The 20268-nt window shown below is 40.1% G+C and overlaps 1 protein-coding gene across 3 annotated transcripts in view; it reads left to right on the forward strand.

Moving 5' to 3' along the window:
• Positions 1 to 20268, forward strand: part of LOC124615507 (low-density lipoprotein receptor-related protein 3-like) — a 113611-nt gene that overhangs the window by 82657 nt on the left and 10686 nt on the right. For 2 of the 3 annotated variants that reach the window (XM_047143462.1, XM_047143461.1), the window contains exon 6: positions 19609 to 19920. The exons of the other annotated variant lie outside the window; for it this stretch is intronic. In XM_047143462.1, the coding sequence (XP_046999418.1) occupies positions 19609 to 19920 (312 nt within the window). The remainder of the gene's footprint in view (positions 1 to 19608; positions 19921 to 20268) is intronic. 3 annotated transcript variants of the gene reach the window in all.

Raw genomic sequence — 20268 nt, forward strand, 5'->3', positions numbered from 1 at the left:
TCTTTCATTTTTTAGCCCCAATCCATATTCACCTACTACGTTTCCTTCTCTCCCTTTTCCTACTACCGAATTCCAGTCACCCATGACTATTAAATTTTTATCTCCCTTCACTATCTGAATAATTTCTTTTATTTCATCATACATTTCTTCAATTTCTTCGTCATCTGCAGAGCTAGTTGGCATATAAACTTGTACTACTGTAGTAGGTGTGGGCTTCGTATCTATCTTGGCCACAATAATGCGTTCACTATGCTGTTTGTAGTAGCTTACCCGAATTCCTATTTTCCTATTCATTATTAAACCTACTCCCGCATTACCCCTATTTGATTTTGTGTTTATAAGCCTGTATTCACCTGACCAAAAGTCTTGTTCCTCCTGCCACCAAACTTCACTAATTCCCACTATATCTAACTTCAACCTATCCATTTCCCTTTTTAAATTTTGTAACCTACCTGCCCGATTAAGGGATCTTACATTCCACGCACCAATCTGTAGAACGCCAATTTTCTTTCTCCTGATAACGACGTCCTCTTGAGTAGTCCCCGCCCGGAGATCCAAATGGGGGACTATTTTACCCAAGAGGACGCCACCATCATTTAACCATACAGTAAAGCTGCATGCCCTCGGGAAAAATTACGGCTGTAGTTTCCCCTTGCTTTCAGCCGTTCGCAGTACCAGCACAGCAAGGCCGTTTTGGTTAGTGTTGCAAGGCCAGGGCCAGATCAGTCAATCATTCAAACTGTTGCCCTTGCAACTACTGAAAAGGCTGCTGCCCCTCTTCAGGAACCCCACGTTTTGTCTGGCCTCTCAACAGATACCCCTCCGTTGTGGTTGCACCTATGGTACGGCCATCTGTATCGCTGAGGCACGCAAGCCTCCCCACCAACGGCAAGGTCCATGGTTCATGGGGGTACATACATACCCCATAAGCCACTGTACGATCCATGGCAGGGGATACCTTGTACCAATATTAGTCATTTCCTTTCCTGTTCCACTAGCAGATAGAGTGATTGAAAACCGACTCCCCGTATGCCTCCACATGAGCCCTAATTTCTTGTATCTTATCTCCCTGGTCCTTTTGTGAAATGCATGTTGTAGCAGTAGAAGCGTTCTGCATCCCAGTTCTCCAAATTTTATCAATAGGGTTCCACTGAAAGAATGTCTGTTTCCCTCCAGGGATTTCCATTGTGTTCCTGAAGCATCTCTGTAATACTTGCATGTTGTTCGAACCCACAGGTAAAAAAATTAAATTTCTTCAGTGTCTTCCTTTAATCCGACCTGGTGCAGATCACAAACACTCAGACAGTCCTCAATAAAATGTAACACTAGCAGTCTATATGCAGTCTCCTTTACAAATGAACCACACTTCTCTAAAATTCTCCCAAGAAACCTATGTTGACCATTCGCCTTCTGTACCACAGTCCTTATATGCTCGTTGCATTTCATGTTACTTTGCAATGTAACATCCAGATGTTTATACTGCTGTACTACTAATGCTGTATCTGGACATTACAGGTTTGTTTTTCTTACTCAGCTGCACCAACTTACATTTTTCTACGTTTGGAGCCAGCTGCCATTCATCACACCAACTAGAAATTTTGTCTGAGTCATCCTGTATCATCCTACAGTCACTTATCTTCAGCACCTTCCAGAATACCACAGCATCATTAGCGAACAACTGCAGATTGCTGCCCATCCTGTCCGCCAGATCATTTATGTATACAGAAAATAATAGCGGTCCTATCGCTCTTCCCTTGTGCACTCCTGAAGATACCCTTGTCTCTGATGAGCACTCGCTGTTGAGGTCAACATAATGGTTTCTATTACTTAAGAAGTCTTTGAGCCACTCGCACACCTGATCCTATTCCATATACTTGTTTCTTCAGTAACAGTCCTCAGTTGGGTACTCTGTCAAATGGTTTTTGGAAATCTAGGATTATGGAATCTGCCTGTTGCCCTTCATCCCTAGTTCGGTGGTTCGATGAACTCTCTGCCAGGCCCTTAAGTGTGACTTGCAGAGTAGTCATGTAGACGTACATATATCATGTGAGAACAGGGCAAGCTGTGATTCATGTGAGTGATGCTTTCTAAAACCACACTGATTCGTGGATGAAAGCTGTTCAGCCTCGAGGAAATTTATTATGTTCAAACTCAGTATATGTTCTAGAATTCTGCAGTAAACCGATGCTAAGGATATTGTTCTGTAATTTTGCGGGTACATTCTTTTACACTACTTATACCTGGGAGTCACCTTCACTTTTTTTCAGTTGCTTGGGGCTTTTCACTGGGCAAGTGATTCACAATAAAGGCAAGCTAAGTAAGGGGCCAATGCCATAGAGTGCTCTGCAAAACTGAATTGGTATTCCATTTGGTGTGAGTTGGGTTCCACAGGATTGATGTTTTCGAAATTCATACTTGTCGGCATTGAGGAGGTCATTCTCTTCAAGATATCTCATTATGTTTGAGCCCTGTATACGTGTTAAGAGTCTATAACAAACCGTTGTCAAGAATATTGTTCAAGGAATCTATGATAGATTATAGTTAGGAGTGGGGCTAACTCTGCTGCAAATTCAGTATAGAATTTGACAGGGATTCCATTGGGCCTGGAGCTTTGTTCAGTTGTAATGATTTCAGCTGTTTCTCAATACCAATGACACTAACACGTATTTCATTCATCTTTTCAGTGGTGCCAGGATTAAATTGGGGTAATTCTCCTTGGTTTTTGTTTGTTAAGGAACATTTGAAAATGGAGTTTAGCATTTCAGCTTTTGTTTTCTATTGTCAGTTTCAGTTCCTGTCTCATTACTCTATTCGTCATAGGTATAAACCTGATGTAAACATTACACCGTGTATTCTTCCATGTTTGCTTGAATTTCATTGGATTCTGTTTCACGTGGAGCAGAAGCCAAGCTGTGAGCAGTGAAGTCAAGTACGTTCATAAGGATACTTTTCATGCTGATTTACATGCACGTAGACTGAGCGATAATGCGGGAAACAGCTTTACTAGCACATTAAACTTGGACAGCACTGGCCAGCCGTAAGTCCAACTAACCTGCAATGATGTGAGCACTTGCAGTTCAGACATAAAAAGAGACAAGTAAAGAAACAATACAGCTTCAAATGTCATTTAATTTTTTAAAGAGAATGAAATAATATTCAGCTAAACTCCAGAACTACCGCACACTTCTTAGGTGACCAGACGGAAAGCATAAAATGCTCTCATTCTCACTTGACATAGTATTCTAACTACAAAGCAAGAGTGATGAAAATTTCTAACTTAACACAGAATATTTTTCTGAGCAAGCCGTGTGTGATCTGAAAGCATACTGCATGGATTTCACTGTACTGTTGAATACTGAAGCCACTGAAGGTATCAATTACAGTGTCTCTTAGCTCCTTCCTTATCTTAATCAGAGAAATACATTTCAGTTCTGGAAATGTCACCTGCTACATTGATAATGAACCTATCAACAACAGAATCCACAAAGCCAACCATGTGCTGCATTTTCTCCTCCTCTTTTATGATGAGCCATTCTATATCCTGCCAGCATTTGGCAGCGACAGGTGAAAAACCTGCATGCGTTAGTTCCAGCATGCCTGGCTGCTTAACGGTGTTGTTACTTCATGGGGTAAATCCCGTAACTTGGCTCCAGATCAGTTCTGTCGGGTTTATATTGTAATGGCACAGTGGCAAATGTAAAAATGCAGCATTCGTATGGTGTGCTTGACATTGTGAAAATGATTGTTTTTAATGTTTCTGAGTCACTTATTTACACTTGTGATAGAAACCGATAGACATAGTCCAAATAAAGAGTATTTGGTTTTTCATTTTTGCCTTAAAAATTAAATTGTTATGCTTTCTTAATTCGAGCAACTTTTATTAACAATCTTTCATAAAATATTGATAATTAAGAATTTATATTTGAAATGAAAACTGGAATTTTGCATGCAATATGTAATTAGAAACAATAAGATGTGCATTATTCATAAAAAATGATGATGAATTTTGCAATTACGAGATGTAGGCATTTCAAATTCAATGAGAGGGGAAAAAAGAAGAAGAAGACTCAAAAAAGATTCGAACCAGGGAACCATGAATTGTAGTAAATTATCAATCTATTACACTATTGATTCCGCTAAACATTCAACGTGTATTTGTGTCTCAACTGTATGTAATACGCTTCATCAGAAAACTTCAAAGCCGATTTTCACTGTAAATTTATGAAAAACATTAAGAGCAAGCTATTTCTCGGCATTTTTTTAACCATGTTCCACGTGCGTCTTTCACTACGGAACTGGAAGCAGCCAAAGCCGTTATCGTACTGTTCATTAATAGCACGACAATCGGAGAGCAATAGTGCAGGGGTTGTGACTGTACACAATTTTTGAAATCAAAACTACATAGCTAAAGTGTGATTAAGAAAAACATTGATGGCTGTTAATACATTTGAATATCTTAAAATTTCATTTAACATGACTTAGTAATAATATATCTTATACGTAAATAGGACATACTTCCAAGAGCGTAACAACACCAGCATACGTGTGCTACGGCTTCTGACCAATCATCTCGTTTGTATTTGTTTACATCAGGTTTATTCTTATGATGAACGGAATATAACTTTGGTGCCACTAACAGCCTTCACATACAAACTGAATTTCATTGGGTTCTGTGAACGATCACTTGACAATATTCTGCTACAGTACTCATTGAAGGCATCGCGCATTGCTCTCGTGACAGCCAAACATGTTTCATTCATCGTATCTCTATCTATAGCCCTACTCTTTGTTTTACACCTATTGTGCAGTAATCTCAGTTTCTTTACAGTGACTGTATACCATGAAGGTGATCTTTACAGTGACTGTATACCATGGCGTTTCCCTCCCATTATGAACCATACTACTGGGTACATATCTATCCAGTGCATGGTCAACTACTTTTTTTACCCAGTGCTGAAAGTTTCTAGTTCCTCACTGAGATATCACACTACTGATTTTTTATCTAGTTTACTGAACATAAATATCTTTCTGCTTGTTTTAGCTGCCCTTTGCACTTTAGTAATCATTGTTGCAACAACTGTGTCATGGTCACTGATACCTTTCCTGATGTGGACATCCTCAAAGAGTTCAGGTCTGTTTGTTGCCATTAGATCCAATATATTTCCATCATGAGTGGGGTTCCTAACCATAGGTAGCTTTCTGAGAAGGCATTTAGTGAAGTTTCACAGGCTGTCTTTATCATGCCCACCACTAACAAAACTGTAATTTTCCCAGTTAATTGTTGGACGATTAAAGTCTCCACTGCTGATTACAGTATAATTGGGGAACTTAGTGTAAACAAACTCAGGTTCTCTCTAAAGCTTTCGGTTACCTCAGGTGGTAAGTCTGGTGGGCGATAAAAGAATCCAATTATCGTTTTTTGGGCATCCCTGATACTGAGTCTTGCCCAAACAATATCATATGCAGCTTCAATTTCTATTGCTGTGTTTGAATTTCTTATCTGGTGTGTCAAATACACCACATCTATTTCCCATTTGCCTATCCTTTTGATATACACTTAATTCAATCAGTTTCAGGTTTCAGCCAGCTTTTTGCACCTAGTATTATGTCAGCTTCACTGCGTTTCATAATCTCTTCAAACTTTGACTCTTTGTTGCAAATGCTCTGTCATTTTACCATTAGGATTTTAATACTCTCACCTGTGGGAGGCATTTCTTTTGATCTGACACTGATACTTCTGGGTGTCCTACAGCTGTCATTATCTCAATTGGATGGAGAGTCACCTAATGTATAAAACTCTTGTGTGCACCCCACCCACAATCAGCTACCTGAGTAGCAGCCTCTGATATGTAGTGCACACCTGACCTATTTAGGGGGACCATACAGTTCTCAATTGTATGGCACAGGCCCAGGTAGTCGCAACCTAGCTTGTCACAGAATGTTCTAAGTCTCGGGTTCAGTGCTTCCATTTGACTCAGAACCAAAGGGCCGTGATCTGTTCTGGGGCTAATGCAACTCTACACACGAAGTTGGTCTTCTCATCCTTCTCTGCCAGTCGCTGGAATGACCCAAGAATGACATTATAGTACAGGCCAGGGGCACCTTTTGTTCCAACGTGCGCCACAATCTGCAGTTTGTTACTCCCTGTTCCCGCAGTGACTGCTGGAATAGCCTCTTCAACATGTTGAATGAGGCCCCCATGCATATACATTGAGTGCACATGGTGTCCTTTCCTGTCCATTGCTCCCCTTTCCCTAAGGGGTACCAACATTCGCTGTACTCCTCCTGACACTGGGCAAAACAGGATTACCCAGAACAGGTGAATTGAGTCCCGCTGGCTCAGTTTCAGTGAAATACAGCACCCCAGGCTTGTTGGTTAGAGGAATTGGTAGAACTCCCTGAGTCCTCCCTGGTCCCCATCCTCCTTGTACAGGATGCCAAGATCTACCATTGAGATACCACTTGCAGTCACGTCGACAGATAATGACAGACCCTGTACTTTCTGCATAGGAGACAGGATCCACAGAAGAGGGTAGTATCTGAAGTACCTCTGGTACTCTCAGGAGCTCTCCAACACACCGATTTGCAGCAGCTGCCAATGGTTTGACAGCAGTGAGGGCGATTTCCAGTTGCTTATGAATGTCAACCAACTTATTCCATCGTTGAGAGCAATATTCACAGTTGGGCTGCATTTTGGTTGGTGCAATGTATTACAAGGCAGTGAACAAGTAACCTTCAATTAAACTGTCTGATTATCTTTTAATCTGTTGAACTAAAAAATTGCTAATTCCCTATGAGAATTAAAGCAGATACACAAAATGAGATTTCTATTAAGGCAACACAAAAACCTGTGTAAAAATTACTACTTTCCTAAAATGTTTTGATGTTAACTTTAGCTGTTAGAAACATGAAAACAGAGTTAATTTACAATGAATGCAGACGATATTTAGGGCTGCTCCTCTTTAAGGGAAAACTAGGCATAACACAATATTTTAGTCAGAAAATCTGCTACAGTAACTAAATCGCAGAAGTCGATTTGTTACAAATTGGTAATGGATTATGCGAAGTACAAGCTAGCTTCCGAAAATTCTCAAAAATGCATTTTTTATTTGCATTGATTTACAATGAAATTCATGGGTGCTGTATTATTCATTGGCTGAACTTTAAATCACAAACACTGATTTGCTACTCTATAAATTACGTATCCAAAACACTCATATTGATAACTTACGAAAATATAGTTTTGGAAGCAACTGAAAATTCTGAAACTAACGTATTTCTCACATAATTGTGCAGTGAAATTAGAGAATGATTGTTTTGAATGAGGCTAGGCCTACTTACTGTTCTCAAATTTTAAAAGCGCGCAATTTAGTTTAAGCCTATAACTTACGATAATATTACTAGTTCATCATGGCGTTTGCATTTGTACAAAATTTCACAATATATCACAATAGAAATGGATGCAATCAGTGAAAGATTATGCAGAAGAAGTGATGTGAACAGTAAAATATGTGAATCTAGAACTTTAAATTGCCATGCAATCTTGTACATGCGGTCTCACATGAGGGAAAATTCCTAAGTTGCTTTTATATGTAAATAAACATGTATATTGCACAGATTTTTCACTTAGATGATCCTGTGCACACTTCTTCACTGGCATGCCGAAGAAGAACACTGCAGCAGAAGTCTATCTTGATCAAAATCGCTAAAATGTGCAGCTCCAACACAGCAAGTTTGAAATTAACTATGAACTGAGGCAAGGGGGTGCACTCTAATGTATGCGTTTTACGTAGTACTACAGAAGATTATAAGGCCAGCTCAAATCAACCCAAGAGGCACAATATATAATAAAATGGTGCATTTCCGACTTGTGCAGACGACGTGGATATTATTGCAAGAACAGAATTGGCTGCTAAAGAAACATATAGGTCACTTGTGGCAGGAGCAACAGAAATGGGACTGGAAATGGACATCGTAAATCCAAATCATGTGACCAATATGACTGGAACTAAATACAGTGTTAGAAACTGACGAGGCACAAATAGAATCTCTTGGTGACCTCGTAGAATGATATTAGTATGGAAATAAAGCAGCTTATTCACCTAGATAATAAATACTATTATGGGCTGGCCCCACAACTTAACTCCAGAACTCTGTCCAGAAGAACGAAGTGTCAGCTGTATAAAACTTTAATACATCCAGTATAAACATATGGCTGAGAAAACTGGAGGACACTGACACATCAGTGTGAAGAGCTAATGTTTTGAAAGAAAGGTGACGTGCAACATCAGTGGAGCAACTAATGAAGATGGAGCGTGGCGTAGATGATATAATTCTGAACTTTACAGATTATATAAAGCTATTAAAAACATGAAGTTCATTAAAATAAACATAAACTGCCCAAAATGGGTCGGCTGTGTTTTTCACATGGAACATGAGAACCTAACAAAAATAGCACCAGTGCAAAATCCAGTGGGATGAAGAAAGAGGGGAGGACTAACACATCAATACGTGGATGACATATATGAAAATTTGAATGTTATTGGTGTTAGAGGTTGGAGACACAAGACACTGGGCAGGAATGAATGGAATGATGTTCTAGAGTAGGCCAAACCCCGTCAACAGCTGTAGAGCCAGGAAGAAGGGGAAAAACATTTTTCGAACCAATGAAAGCTAAAATTTTTATTTTCTGTCTATGAAAAATTGAGAATGGAATAATGACAGTATTATGAAAAGGATAGATAGTCACTCAACATATAGAGGAGATGTTGAGTCGCCGACAGGAACAACAAAAAAGACTGCACCCCGGCCAAAAGACCTTCTTCTAAAGTAGACAACACAGACACGCATGACCTCCGTCTCTGGCCACGGGATTGGACTGTGAGCAACTTTGCATGATGCGAGAAGCAATCTGGGTAGTGAGGGTAAGGAGGCGGCTGGGGTGGGGAGGGGGAGGAATAGCAAGTTAGGGTTAGGGAACGGTTAAGTGCTGCCTGTGGGAGCATACAGGGATGAGACAGAAAAGGAGATAAGTAGAGGAGGGAAGACGTTGAGTGCATTGTGGAATAGAAGCCTTTTTAGTATTGGAGAAGGTTGGCTCAAGGAAGGTTACAGGAATGTGTGATATATTGCAGGGAGAGTTCTCACTTGTGCAGTTAAGAAGAGCTGGAAAGACAGCTTGTTGGTTGTTGCACACACATAGAATGCAGCACAGTGGTGGCAGCTTAGTGTGTAGATCACATGACTGGTTTCACAGGTGGCCCTGCCTTTGATAGGATAGGTGATACTTCTGATTGGACTGGAGGAAGTATCCAATGTTGCAGGCTGCGAGACAGTCATTGTCAAAAGTGTTGTAATGGGCAACATGTTCGGCAACTGTTTGTTGCAGCTGTCTCTTGGCCACAGTTTGTCGGTGGGCATTCATGCAGACAGACAGTTTGCTGGTTGTCATACCCACATAGAATGCAGCACAGCTTGTAGATCATAGACTGATTTCACAGGTAGCCCTGCTCTTGATGGGATAGGTGGTGCTTCTGACTGGACTGGAGGAAGTGTGGGACAGGTCTTGCATCTAGGTGTATTACAGGGCTATGAGCTATGGAATAAGGGACAGGGAACAGGGGTGGAATAGGGACATATGGAGATACTGCATGTTTCAGTGGGCAACAAATACCACTGTGAAAGGGATGGAAAGGATAGTGGGTAGGGTATTCCTCATTTCAGGGCACCACAAGAAGAAATCAAAACCCTGGTGGAGAATATGAGAATGTGATTCAGTTCCTCCAGTTCTGTCAGGTACTGAGTCATGAAGGGAATGCTCCTCTGTGGCCAGACAGTAGGACTTCGGAAGGTGGTGGGTGACTGAATAGATGAGGCACAGAAAATCTTTTTCTCTCCACAACATCCTTCACTTCATTAACTGCTTCACAGTCTGCGACATGTGGATCCTTCCTGTCAAGACCACCTTTTTTTGAATTGTGCAGATAGGAACTCCCCCAATATATCCTGTGTTCCTGTAAACCCCAGGCCTCAATCTTCATCAGTTCTTGTTCATCACCCACCTATCCCTTTCCATGTTCCCACTCCAGCACTGCAAAGACTTCTATTCCATCGATGCACCTACAGTTTTTTTCCCCCCTCTACTTCTCTCCTTTTCCGCTCCCTCCCGACTGCACCTTCATGTCCCCACCCAATCTCTGTATGTTCTCACAGGCAGCACTTTACTGTCCCCAAGCCACCCCTATCGTGCTATCCCAACCCCTCCCCACCCCAGCCGCCTCCTAACCCCCATCACCCAAATAACTTCTCCGCTTGTGCCCAGTTGCTGTGCCCAATTGCTCACACTTTAGTCTCAGTGGCCAGAGACAGTGATTTTGTGTGTGTGTGTGTGTGTGTGTGTGTGTGTGTGTGTGTGTGTGTGTGTGTTGTCTGTTGTACAAGAAGGTCTTTAGGCTGAAACCTCCCATGTTTAGCATTCTTTTTATAGTGCTTGATTGTGACTCAACATAGCCTCTATACGGTGAATCCAGTTTATCCTTTTCATGATATTGCCGTTGTTTTCGTAATGAATTGGATAATTCACTGTTCAGATATGTGTTTTATTTGTGCACATGTATCATGAAATGGATGGGTACAGGGTAGGAAGAGCAACTGTTACAATACTTACGATGTTATATGGAGAAGAGAAAACTTGTTACACATTCAATCAATTGGAATCTGTTAAATAAGAAAGACCACATGTGGACTTGATGATTTTCCATATGATTGTGATGCTTTGAATGTTAAAACAATTTTACGGTTAATGGTCACTGTACCCAAGAGTACAATACAATATACAATACATTGATTATCAGAAGCATTGTATGTATTTTTACAATTGGATGTTGATTTTGTACTCTTTAACAGGCTGTATATCCCTCAGGACAACTGGAAAATCCAGGAAAAACCTAGGAATTTTTCCATCCAAGAGAAAACTGGGAAAAACAGGGAATTTTTTAGAATTTCAGGAATTTTCCATTGTTCTAGTTTGCAGTTCTAACTGGCTGCGGAAAAAATATTGCAAATGGTGGTTTTGAAGGCCATCAAAGTAAATTTCCATTTATGCAAGATAAATTATAAGACGCGTGAAAATGTGTGATGAATTTCTTAAATTGTGGAGCATTTGACTCTCACTTAACACTTTGAAGACCAGCCGCTGAGAAAAATTTCGGGCCGGAAGATCAGACATTGACATCGACATCGTTATTTAAAATTTTACTGGCACATTTCTGTTTGATATATCTTGCAGGGTAACACACACAAAAAGACCAGTATTATATGTGAAAGCTTAGCTTTTCTTGTAGCATTACACAACGTGTTCTATGCTCTGAATATCTATTGTCATTGGCTAACAAGATTACGTGATGTGAGCTATGACTGGCCGACAAAAACACATTGCAAGAAAACATGCAGCGTACCAGTTGCTGCTCATCAAAGGTATTTAAAAAAAAAAAGAGGGTTTTTTCCGCTTGGCCTCTTTTCCTAAAGTGCCGGGAAGTTTTATGCTGGTATAAAAATCTTTACCATTCAAAGGACTGATAAGTTTTACAGTTATGAGGCAAAGTACACTGTCACTTAACATGAAGAAAGCATATTTTCACCTGAAAAAAACTGTACTTTCGCCTGGGGAAATAAATGTTTTCACCCAGGGAAAAGCGTATTTTTAACTAGGAAATTCGAGAAAAATCTGGGAATTTTTTTCCTTGTCCACGTATACACCAAGTTTAACTTCCAGCACCACCTGCAACTCTTCGAGAAATGAAGTTTGATCGGAAGAGGTTTTCAAGTGTGCTGAAATAGTAAGATGAGCAAGATGGAATAATAGGACATCTTAGTTCCCAATCAGACTTAACTTTGTCATCCGATATCACAGTACAGAATTAGCGGACTGTTGCAGACAGGAAGATGATTTGTAGTAGTTGTCACTTGAATTTTGAGGACTCATCTGTTGATTAACAATAGAAGCACCTATACAAATACACCTGTTATTTTTTATTACTACTTTTTCACCACACAATTCTGTATCATGTGCCACTAAACAACTGCATAAGAGCAGAGGAGCTTTCCTTCGAATATTCATGAGAGACACACTACAGAGAGAGTCTTACACTAAACAAAGAACATGCCAGGTCAAGACAACAGTCTTTGAAAGTTCACACAAGCGAGCTTGCACAGAAGTGACACTGGAATGCAGTGTCAGTTGCCATTCATATGTTCCTGCATTGTTGACACATCAACAGTTACTTCGTACATTACTGATACAAATTAATATAGTCTCCTGTGCTATATTACATTGTGGAGATTCATATGTAACAAATTCTTGAATGTTGCTCATCAGTCTGGGACACTTATTGATTGGGATCAATAGAAGAGCTAGCGAAGATCCAAATAAGATCATAAAGTAAGTGCTTGAGTGTTATGGAGTTGTGCATCAGATTCTGATGGCAGACTATAAGGTAGATGTTATGCATCATGGAAAGTTTAGTGTTAAAATTCTAAGTATAAATTCCAAGAAGAGTCATGTAACACATTACTATAGCTCATGTACATCTTTGAAAATCTCTGTGAGGGGAAGTCAAATGAAACAGAACACCTGCCACAACAAGACCATGGAATGGCTCTAGTCGAAAGTGATCACCTCACATGTTAAGATGTTTATCCCATTGGGAGACAAGGCAATCAATTCCTGTTCCGTAGAACGCGGTCAGCCACTGACTGATCCACAACCACACCCACTATTGTACTTCCGCGTCCGACCGAAACCAATGCCCATATAGGTCTTTCTTCACCGTCAGTGAGAAAACCATATGGTGAATGATCTGGGCTGTAGAGAGGATGAAGGAGTGTTACCCCACCAAATAGCGACTGTAATGATGACTCCAGAAATATAATACAACCCCCTACCTATCACTAACATCGCGATTGTGAGGACAAGAGCAGAATAATTACAGCACGCACAGAGGCATTCAGTCCAGTGATGCCACAAGTTCTGGAAATCAGGAAATTTCAAATGTGTCAGTTCCGGAACCGCGTGACTGCTACGGTCGCAGGTTCGAATCCTGCCTTGGGCATGGATGTGTGTGATGTCCTTAGGTTAGTTAGGTTTAAGTAGTTCTAAGTTCTAGGGGACTGATGACCACAGATGTTAAGTCCCATAGTGCTCAGAGCCATTTTGAAATGTGTCAGTGAAACATCAGGGAATCCGTACCACTCCTCTCAGCTTGCAGTGAGTGCTGCCACCACTTCTTGCCACTAGCTTAGCAGCTGCCAACGAGAGGCAGGGAGGCATGAGGAGTGGTTTGTTTGGATCTGATTCTCAGAGATTGTTGATGCTGCGGCCAGAGACGGTGGTCATGTTTGCATGAGTTGTGTCTGAGTGTGTGAATAAGTGTGTGCTCTCGTTTTCTGTCAAAGACTGTGACCAAAAATTTAGTGAGTTGCAACCTATCCCTATTAGTACTGATTCTCAGAGTATTTGCGCAAGTTATCTATTGCATGGATTGATCACTGCAGTCTCCTTTCATCAACATGGCTTCTGTGACACACAAATAGCTGGCCTCACGAGTGGATTTCCGCAATGGGCCAAAACTGCATGCCATTTCTTTGAGTATCCCTAACGGATCGGGACTGCCGCTCTGAAGCCCATTGTGTCCCACAGATGTGCAGGCCCTGCCTGTCAGATATAGTCTCATAGATCTGCCCATACATCGGATCTGTCTTTGTGTGGCATAATGCAGTGGATTTTCATGGTTTATCGATGGACACAGGACCGAGGTGTTCCTAGGCAGGCCAGAGGCCTCAGGTGACGGATTTCAGGAATTGTGACTGTCTTACAGCAAGTACATTGTACAGTGCGTCATTATATACACATTTTATTTATTGTTGTACATTTTGGTACTTCAAAAGTAGCTTATATATTAGAAAGTATGGACGATAAGAAGAAGAAAATTGTAGCAGTCGCTGGCATTGTTTATGCTATGTACTCATATATTTCTCGAAAGAAAAATCACATAATACCTGTAAAATAATATACATATCACAGTGGGTAATAACTGACAATAACGAACATAGTAAAACCAACATTTTATTGGCAGTCACCTATAGTGCCTTATACACTTACTTCAAGAGGCCTTTTTTCTGAGGTTATTTTTGATATTGGTATTTTAAATCTTTCGTGCGAAATGTGTGTTTCTTTCACCCAGTGTGTTTTATTGAATTAAAATAATGACAGTGGTCTTAATGAAACACAGCTACCATTTGGCTTGCTTTCTCCATCTAAAAACAGTTCATTGCGAAAGATGGTGGTGATAGTACAAGATTTTTGCTCACACGGGGGAGAAATACAGAAGTCCATACATTATTTTGTCAACTTATGTCTTTGCTTACCTTTGAGATCCCAGAATTAGTCAGGGAAAAATGCTAAACCTTGTCTGAGAATCAGGGAAATATCAAGGGATTTCACTTTGGGAAACATGTGGCAACCCTGCGATCATTCTTCCCATGCTCCACATGGAACCCTAATAAGTGGTACATGTCATGCACTTCACACTGGTTTGCGGAGTGTAAATGTAGATGTAGAGGCAGATACAGAGTTGCTGAAGTGTAGCATTTTTCTGATTGAGGGTATGAGGGCAGACATTATCGTGCAACTTTGACTGCAGGACCCCTGTGCTCCTCAGGTTCCTCAAGCGTGGAACCACAGTTAGTGTGCAGTGCTGTGAAGGCACTTTGCAGAAATTGCAATGCTCCATAAAGCTGCAATGCCCATGAATGCTATCAGATGGTATGATTGTATTGTACTACAATGCTGGCCCCTCACTGCCAATCATACGAAGACTGTGCTTTAGTAATTTGATTAGGAAACTCAGCAACACCCTCCACACAGCTCAGGTCATTTACCGTGTGATTGTTAGCGACTGAAGAAAGACGTGCGTGAACATCTGTTTCAGTCGGATGAGGAAATGCAAGAGTGGATGCGGTTGTTGATCCGTCAGCGGCTGACCACATTTGATGAACAGGAATTGGTCATCTTGTCTCCCAGTGGGATAAATGTCTTATCACTTGTGGTGATTACTTTTCAGTGGTACCGGTGGATGTTTGATTTTTATTTGACTGCTCCTTATACAGTGGCAAAATCATTTAAAATTAGAGCTCGTACAGAGGCTTAGTGACAGTTGTTGTTCTCACTTGGAATTTGTGAATGGAGGAGGAAAGGGAGGAAGTGGTAGTAATATTAGTGTACCCTCTACCACACCCTACCTTGCAGAGTACAGGTGCAGATGTAAATTTCATTGTGTACGTAGTCTACCAGAGGTAGAAACGTGGCTGAGAAAAGTGAGAAAGATGTCCAAAGATCAGACAGTGATCAGGTGTTGCCAAAAGTAAAATTTTTGAGGACACTGAAATAAATTATGATTAACATTATGAAGCAGAAACGTGTTGTTCAACTGAAGAAGAACAAAACCAGAAAGACTAAGATATGAATTGAAAAATTGTCAGATATTTAGTTTTTGGTGTTTTGAAGTCATTATATGATAAGGTGAAAGGTAAAGTTACTTTAGCTACAACCTCTCCGACCCCTCTTAGAAATTGGCACTGCAATTAGTTGCTGAGCAGTTGTGGTTGTCCCACATCTATACTCTACAAGCTACCCATCACATGTGGAAGCAAGTAAAATGTTGCTTTACTATTCTTGGTTTGCACACTATCAGAATTTTAAAAGTAAATCTCTCTGTGATGCACAACACCTTCTTTTCAAGGCTGTCATTGCAGTTAGATGAGCATCCAAATAACAGTCTTGTGTTTAATAAGCAAATATGACACAGTGCACCACTTTTCTTTTGATATTCTCAGTCATACGTGTGAAGGGTTCCAGACTGACTGGCAGTACACAAGAAGTAGTCAGGTGGATGTTTTGTAAGCCACCCTTTGCATTGGGAATTATAGTTCTTCAGCACTATTCTGGAAAATCTCATCCTTGCATCTGCATCTAGAACTACAGACATACAGATTATGTATGTCTATAGTTCAATTCTTTTATCTTGGCGGCTCGCGCATGCCCGCCTAGACGCGGGAGATTGCTGCGTTGCCAGTTGCACACGACGCACGCGCCAATAGAAGCAGCGCCATAGTATAGCATAGTTCGCAAGCTTACGTTTAGGGGGGAGCGCGCAGTTCGTGAAGTAAAGCCACCACGGCCGCATTAACCCTTTCGCTGCTACAAAGACGTGCTCTCTGCATTCCGTGCTGTGAGCGATTTTGTCACTGCACTGCTCGCCTGTGCAGACACATTGTGTTCCGACTGCTTTGACACTCTTTATCATTCGATTCCACAAAAACTATTTGGCTCAAAAATTAGATTTTTACACATCTTCTTGACTGATACCTTCCCCCCCATAAATGACTTAATTTTTTTTCGATGTTCAACGCAGTTATTATGCAGCATTAAATATAGTAAACCATTGCACGAAATTTTGAAGAGTTTGCAGAGGTAAAAGTCCATAGAGTATATTTTCCGGATGGTCGATTTTAGTTGCCACAATGTTGAGAATGAAATGTGGACAAGATACCTATATATATACATTTAATTTAAGTACCACATAAGTGTCGTATGTAATATTGAGAAATATTCCACCTTTCGCGACTGTAACAAAAGTTTTACTTAACACTGGGCACATTTGGCTTTATTTTAAAGCACTTCAATCAATCAAAAGGAAGTAGACAAAATACATTAAACAAAACTGTGGACTTACAAAAACATTAGGACTTGAATATACCGTCTGTCAGTGAAGTGCTCGGAGCTATGTCAAATATAATTTTGTGTGTGGCACACACAAACAGCATTTATTTGCTAAAACACTGATGAGCCAACACAAACGTTGAATATTGTGCTACCGCAGCACAAAACTACGAAAGGTGACTTGGCAATGGACACAAAATACATGATGCTTCAAAAGAGAGAAACGCGTCCGGTCTAAATAAGTCGCTTATTACAGTTGCAGAAGAGGGATATATTTCAATACCATTGGTAAAACTGCAACTGTGGAACAAAAACAAGAAATAGAACATGAATACCATTGTGTATGTGCCATACCTTTCACCGATGGAAGTGCTTTAAAATAAAGCCAAACGCGCCGTGTGTAAATAAAACTTTTATTACAGTCGCGAAAGACGGAATATTTCTCAATATTACGTACGACACCTATGTGGTACTTAAATTAAATGAGATATTGTTATACAGTAAATATTATATGAAATTTAGGTATCTTGTCCACATTTCATTCTCAACATTGTGACAACTAAAATCGACCATACAGAAAGTATACGCTATGGACTTTTACCTCTGCAAACTTTTCAAAATTTCGTGCAATGGTTTACTACATTTAATGCTGCACATCAAAACAAAATTAAGTCATTTATGTGGGGAAGGTATCAGTCAGGAAGACGTGTAAAAATAAAATTTTTTGGCCAAATAGTTTTTGGAAATCGAATGATAAGTGTGTCAAAGCAGTGGGAACACCATGTGTCTGCACAGGCGAGAAGTGCAGTGATGACAAAATCGCGCACAGCGCGGAATGCGGGGAGCACGTGTCTGCAGCAGCGAAAAAGTTAATGAAGAGGCAAAGCACTAGAAATTTCATTCAAACGAATAAAATTCGTGAAGTAAGCCACTCCAATATTGTTTTTAAATAAAGATAATATTAAGCACCGCACAAGGTTTGAACTCATAACCTTTCACTTGGCCGCCCAACACCTTAGCCGTTGCGCTATCTCACCTTATCAGACAGTGTAACTCCATAAGGACTTACGCAACTACTTATAAACATTGTTGGTATGACTATGAATTACTCACGCTTCGTCGAAGTACGATAGGAAATAAACAATTACCGCTGTTGTTTATTGCGAAAAAGAAGTTCGTGAGATTGAAACAAACACCTTTCCTCGCTATCGCCTGAATTAGGAGTCTTATTGCTTGTTTGGTTTAATTAATAGAATATGAAGCAATTGGTATAAAGAATGCTTTTTCCAAACTTTCTATAAAAGAAAGTCTGCTATCAAGACATTGCTTTTGTTCTATTACTTTATTTACGACTGAACGTTTCTAAAACTGAAGACACTCGTCCGTGCTCTGCACTGCAGTCGAGATGTGGCAACGTCGTTCTCTGTTCATTGGCTGACTGTGTTTTGTGACGTCAGATGCGCAGAACGAACCTAAACTCGGCCGCCAAGATATATGACGCGCACTTTAGTGTGGTACTTTCTCTGTATGTGGGTTGGTACTGGTAAGAGCTTTTTCCTGCCCATCTTAGCCTGCATGGCACCCATACTGAGCACTGAGGAGAAAAATATTAAGCAAATTAATTTACTTAAAAATAATTTGTTGACTGTAGTTAAACTTATCAAGGATTAGGAATTTCTTGATAATAAATTGTGTTTTTCATAAACTAATTGTACTATCAGCAATAACCAAGTTATTTGTGTGTTTCATTTTGATTTTATTATTTTTAGCTTGCATATGCTTGGTAACAACTCTTCTCCTGCTAGTTTTGATGGTGGTTGTGACGACTGTGCTAAAGTTCTTGTTTGACTACACTAAAGTGTGGTCATTTTAATACATCTGCTGTATGCAAGGTTTTTGTAAAAGTTTGTTGTCATAATATGCCACCTGATAATTCACTCTTTGCTTTTCAGGAGAAACATTAATTAATAATAGTTAATACTTTGTGAGTGGTCTCCCTTACTGCTAAATGATTTACATTATTATTAATGTCTTCTTTGATTATTTGTTTTTTTCATTGTGTTTTTGTTTTACTTTATGGTCTGTATTTATGTCTACCCTCTCCACACACTCCCCCTCTCCTCCCAGTCATTAATTGCACTTTTTTTTTTAATAACTCTGCCTTGATCATTCCTGGACTACTGAGGCTTTAGCACCGTGCTTACCAGTGTACAACCCTGACCAACCTCCTGCTCACTTTGACACCTCCCCCATGATCTTGGTCTGCTCATTTTGACACCTCCCCCATAGTCTTGGTCTCCCCTCATCCTCACAAATAGGTGTGGCCCTTTCAATGTTCTGCAACCTATCCCTCTCACCAACCTGAGCAAGGACCTAATAATTCCAAAATCTAGGACAGAGCTATGTGCTTTTATATGTGTCTGTTGGCAGTAATGAACATTTCCCCTCCTGAAGCCAAGTACTGGGCAACAATACTATCTTAGAATTTAAATGGTGGGAAAGAATATCATTTTTTAAATCAGTTCTAATATTGCACGCATAAAAGGAAAGAAAGGAAGATTGGTATTTATTGCCCTGTTGATGACAAGGTCATTAGAGATAGATACATAAAGGGAAAACATTACTTTGTATTCAGTTCAACATTGTTCCTGGTATATTTCCATACCACAGTGAGGTCAGAACAGTCTTAGTTTGCCAGTATAGTTGTATGAATCTGTGAGAAAATGGAAGTATTTGCTAGACATTGGGAAAAAAAGGAATGTATTAGTTTTCATTCCTAAAATAATTTATGCAACAATTTTTTATATGTTGATTTTTTTCCCCTTCTTTAGATGATTATTATGAAGATTGTATGCATTGCACTGATGGAAGATGCGTGCAGGACTTAACAGTGTGCAGTATGTTTTCCTGTTCTGGAAAACCAGGAGCTCCGTGTATGGGAGATAGTTATGACTGTTTCAATGAAACTCAAAGGTGTAATGGAGAGATAGATTGTCGGTCTGGCCGAGATGAGGAAAACTGTCCCCGTCATAAGTGCTCTTCAGATGAACGACCGTGCCGTTCTGGACAGGGTTGTTACACATTTGAACAAGTGTGTGATTCAAAATCTGATTGTGCTGACAACACTGATGAAACTAACTGTGGTATGTAGTTGAGGTATTTACTAATTGAAATTCACTTCTGCTTTTTCTGTTTTTATTTCTTGAGGAAGACGCTATACTCTCTTATCCGTAAGTTGCAGTAAAAGTTTGGACCACTGTTGATATTGTCGCATACAGAATCTATTACCAAGTTAACAATGCCATAGCGAGTGACTGGATTACTGGATTCATTTAGAGCTTGATTTTGTAATTTTTCTTGGTGGAATGCTTGACGATTCATTTCTTTATAGACTTTTAAATAAGCTTATAAAAGTAGTATAGTTTCGAGCTGTGCTGCATGCATTGTGGAATACTAGTTAGGATCGCTGGCTGGGTGGTGTGGTGTGGGTC

The sequence above is a fragment of the Schistocerca americana genome, chromosome 5 (assembly GCF_021461395.2).
Source record: "Schistocerca americana isolate TAMUIC-IGC-003095 chromosome 5, iqSchAmer2.1, whole genome shotgun sequence".
Lineage (NCBI taxonomy): Eukaryota > Metazoa > Arthropoda > Insecta > Orthoptera > Acrididae > Schistocerca > Schistocerca americana.